General features: G+C 40.8%; 1 protein-coding gene across 1 annotated transcript; it reads right to left on the minus strand.

Annotated features, from left to right (window-relative positions):
* Positions 1-361: 361 nt before the first annotated feature.
* LOC310788583 (class II histocompatibility antigen, B-L beta chain-like) lies at positions 362-3,786 on the minus strand (the record flags this gene model as incomplete). The annotated part of the gene is made up of 6 exons (XM_083650114.1): positions 362-498; positions 1,621-1,734; positions 1,927-1,994; positions 2,457-2,670; positions 3,341-3,607; positions 3,741-3,786. 6 exons carry the CDS (start codon positions 3,784-3,786, stop codon positions 362-364), a joined length of 846 nt encoding a protein of 281 aa, XP_083506240.1.
* Positions 3,787-4,474: the final 688 nt, after the last annotated feature.

Below are 4,474 nucleotides of genomic sequence, written 5' to 3' on the forward strand. Positions count from 1 at the left end.
AGTGTAGCTGTATCACCATCATTATCAGTGTTGGCATAATTGAGATTAGTTGTAACAATATAAAACAGGCAGAATGGGATTTTACAGGAATTCAAATTAGGCTTATGCAGAATATTGGATTCATTTATTTAACAGAACATTCACACAACATACGCCAACCCAAACCCCAACGTGCCCATCCTGCGGCTGTTCCTGGATGGGGAGTCTGACCTCCGCCGTGCCCTCCGCATGAGCAGGGAGTCCATCGCTGCACTCACAGCTGCTGCTCTGACCCTTGAGGCTGACCCAGGGTTGGGTCAAAGACATCCACATCCTCACCTTCCTCTTCTGGCTTGCCCATGCAGCATCATATAGGGTCGTGTCAACGGCTTTTGACATCCCCAAAACGACGGTCCATAGGATGGTCCAGAGAGTCACCTGGGCAGTGGTTGGGCTCCTGAAAAGGATAGTTCACTTTCCTCAAGCCAGGCTGGACCTTCTCCTGGAGGCTGTTGTTAACTACAAATGTCCTAAGAGGAACCCAACAAGATTAAATATGTATATTGTCACTCCGATTATACTTGTGTGACATTATTTTGCTGGGAGACTGAAAAGACAGTGAGAAGTGTAGGATGTAGCATCTAAACAGTGAACAAAACAGAGTATGAATTATATGAATTAGCTGTTAAGCATATGTATATAAGGTATGTGATATAAAAAGAAGTAGCAGAAAGTATGAGGTATAAAGCAGTATTATGTACAGTAGTATTATAGCAGTATGAGTCAGGCTGAGTGATACTGATTAACTGAACTGTAACAGGCAGTAGTGTGTGCCATGAATAATTGGCTTACATGCATAAAATGCTCCTTTTATCACATTTCAGCACATCATAATATCACTCACTCAAATCCTTTCATCGCAGCATTTCTTTTGCCAGTGAAGAGTTCCTCGTTCTCATTCCTCCACTTTATGAGGAGCTCAGTGTGTTCATCCGACCATAACATTAGAAATTGATTATTTTCCAGTGAGAAAAGGCAGATAATGTTGATGACCGACTAGTAACTTGTTTAACAAACTGGCGAAATTACTTAATATCCGAGTGCATCATCACTTAATGAGGTGAATTGGTATGTCTAACTGTCATACATTTTATCATCTTAGCTTTGTGCAACAATAGTATATTAATGTATTAGTCATACACACGAGCAGTAAATATGTAAAATAGTAGCCTACTTACACTTGAACGGACTGCTGTCTGTCATGTTTTAGTTTTGTTTTGCTTTTGTTGCTGCGTCTGCTGTGAGCGTCTGCACAAGTGTTCTGTTGTCTTCCGTGTCGGCATCATGGAGGTGGGCGTGGATTGTACACGCAGCTCAGTCAGTGCGACGCAAAGGATTGTGGGGCAGATTGGCTGGCGCAGCATGCATCGATCCATACTCCGAAATACGAGCTGATGTAGTACAACATCCTGGTACTCTTGGCATACTGCATCTGACATACTATGTATTGGGACATACTAATTCTTTTTTTGCCTACTAAATAGTATGGAAGTATGGGTAATGGAACGGGCCCCTGGTCTGAAATGTTCAGAACTGGTCTGAACTGGTTTAGACTGTTCTAAACTGGTCTAGTAGACTCACCTTGGGCCTTCCTCCTGTAGTAGATGAATCCAGCCAGAAAAAAGATCAGACCCAGAACCAGCCCCGAGGCTCCGATGGCTATCTTGTTTCTCTCAGACTCAGGCATTGACGGATCTGTTGAGAGAGACATGTCAACAGACGGGCAGACAGACAGACAGACAGACAGACAGACAAACAGACAGACAGACAGACAGACAGACAGACAGACAGTCAGACAGACAGACAGACAGACAGACAGACAGACAGACAGACAGGCAGGCAGGCAGGCAGACAGACAGGGAGACAGACAGGAAGACAGGTAGTTACCCCAGTCCTCGATCAGAGGAGCGGACAGGCTGGCATGCTCCACCATGCAGGAGATATTTTCTCCATACCTGTTCAACACAGACAGTTTTGTTTAGTGTCACATTTCAGGACTGGACTAAACTGTGTGGATCCGGAGTCACCTAGGTGTGTGCAGGTGGATCTGATTGTCAACTTGATTTTAGATAGATGTTGTTTTATCATGATGTACAATGTTTCAATTCATTTTAATTAATTGTAAAATAAATGGAACTGAAATTAATCTGGACTCACCTGCGGGTGTACTCCAGGTGGATCAGGACTCACCTGGCTGTGTACTCCAGGTGGATCTGGACTCACCTGGGGGTGTACTCCAGGTGAAACTGGACTCACCTGGTTGGTGTACTCCAGGTGAAACTGGACTCACCTGGTTGGTGTACTCCAGGTGGATCTGGACTCACCTGGCTGTGTACTCCAGGTGGGTCTTGACGGGTGTACACTCCAGGTGGATTTGGACTTAACTGGGCATGTACTCCAGGTGGATTTGGACTCACCTGGGCGTGTACTCCAGGTAGGAGTGGAACTGGTAGTACCAATCCCCATCCGGCATCTCCTCAGAGGAAGTGACATCAGAGGTGACTTCCTGTCCGTCTCTCAGCCAGGTCACATTGATCAGTTTGGGGTAGAAGTCATAGGCGCTGCACATCAACATGGCCGTGTGTTTCACACCACAGGGTGCCACTGAGGTCAGCCTGACAGAGGGTTTGACTGGAGGACACAGTGTTATTATAATTAGGTTCCAGAACCTTTTTTTTCCCAGATTGAAACTGGGGTAACTGGTATTACATTTTCCGAGTAGGTTGCCCATCACTGGTTACATTATACAGTCTATGGTTACAGTAATTATCGTACTACTAGTTGCAATATCAGTGTTTTGCCACCAGATGGCATCACTTACTTCAGTCTGGTTCAGAGTTTATAGACAACAAATTTGAATGAGAAACATATCATCATAATAATACATAATACATAACAATAATGAAAGACCTTTCATGTAAATGTTATTTTCCTGCAATTGTATTTAACGTTTTTTTTAGGTGAAGTAATGTGTGATAAACTATTAACACACTTGAGTAACAATGTTCTCACTGAAAAAAAATTACATGGAATGATTTGACTGATCAACAGATCTATCAATCAATATACAGTAGATATTTCATAGAAGGAAACAGGTTGACAGCATACCTATAAGTAATCACTCTATACAGTAAATTCAGGAGAAACATTAACATCTGACAGAATATATTTCCAATTGGATTCATTTATCTTGAAATTAAAATTCAAAGACTCAGAGCTCTGTGGTAATGATTAAATTAGTGATGTGTCTGTTATTATTGAGGTTTAATGCATTGTGTTGTTATAGAGAAGAGCAGCTTACCTGTCAGATAATTAGCATATATCATATCAATGTTGCTTTTGCACAAGAAGAACTTTGTCATCACCATCGACCACAGGTAATCAGTTTTGTTGTTCAAGTGCTCTGCGATCTCCATCCCTTGCTTGTTGTACCCAACAAATTTTCCCACACTGCTGCTGAAGCTGGCGAGCTCAACCTTGTTGTAATATGATGATGCTGTGTACTCGATGTCCTTCAACTCAGTGGAGTTGAACACACAGCGGTCCACCCAAAATACCTCAAATGCATCTGGAGATCAAATACAACATGAATGTTCTAAGTGTCACAGATATAAATATAATAGCATTTGAAATTTTCATTCAAACTGAAGAGTATGATCCCCCGTATGATCATGTTATTGATCAGGTTGTATTAATCCTACCTGCTCCATACAGACTGATGCAGAAGAGCATAAAATATGAAGCCATGTTCCTCTGTTGGGTTGCGAGACACTAAACTGAGAAGGAACAATGTAGGAGCTACACACATGCTCACATGACCTGCATCACCTGTTGCCAGGCAGACAGTCCAGCCTAAAGGCTGCTGCTGGCAGAGCAAGAGAGTATGGAAGCCCATAGCTGACTCAATTCAAATGATAATTTAAACTTGAAAATGGTAATGTAATTCCTCAATAACATTATCATTTTCAACACATGTGTGTGTTATTTCAGTAAAAATTAAAATTAAAATTGAATAATCCAATTTTCATTTTCATTTTCATATACTTGTAAGGGCTTTCTATGACTATATAAGAATTAAAATGACAAGCTGTTTGACATTTAATTTTCAAAGTCCATAGCCCGCTCTACAATGGACTATATTAAAATGGTAATTTAAATTTGGTAATGAAAATGCAATCCGAAAAATGCAGCCTAATTTTCCATCTCTGCAAGCATTATTTAAGTCACAATTCAAATTAAAATGCATTTTTGTAGAAATGTCAAATGATAATTTAAATGGTATTTGACATTTCATTTTAATTTAGTCATACTGCTTTTCAATGGACTATATCAAACTTGTAATTTAAATGTGGAAATGTAAATGCAATCCAAAAAATCCTGCCTAATTTTCCATCCCTGCAAGCATTATTTAAGTCACAATTCAAATGAAAATGCA

This window comes from Poromitra crassiceps (genome assembly GCF_964638095.1).
Source record: "Poromitra crassiceps genome assembly, chromosome: 13".
Lineage (NCBI taxonomy): Eukaryota > Metazoa > Chordata > Actinopteri > Beryciformes > Melamphaidae > Poromitra > Poromitra crassiceps.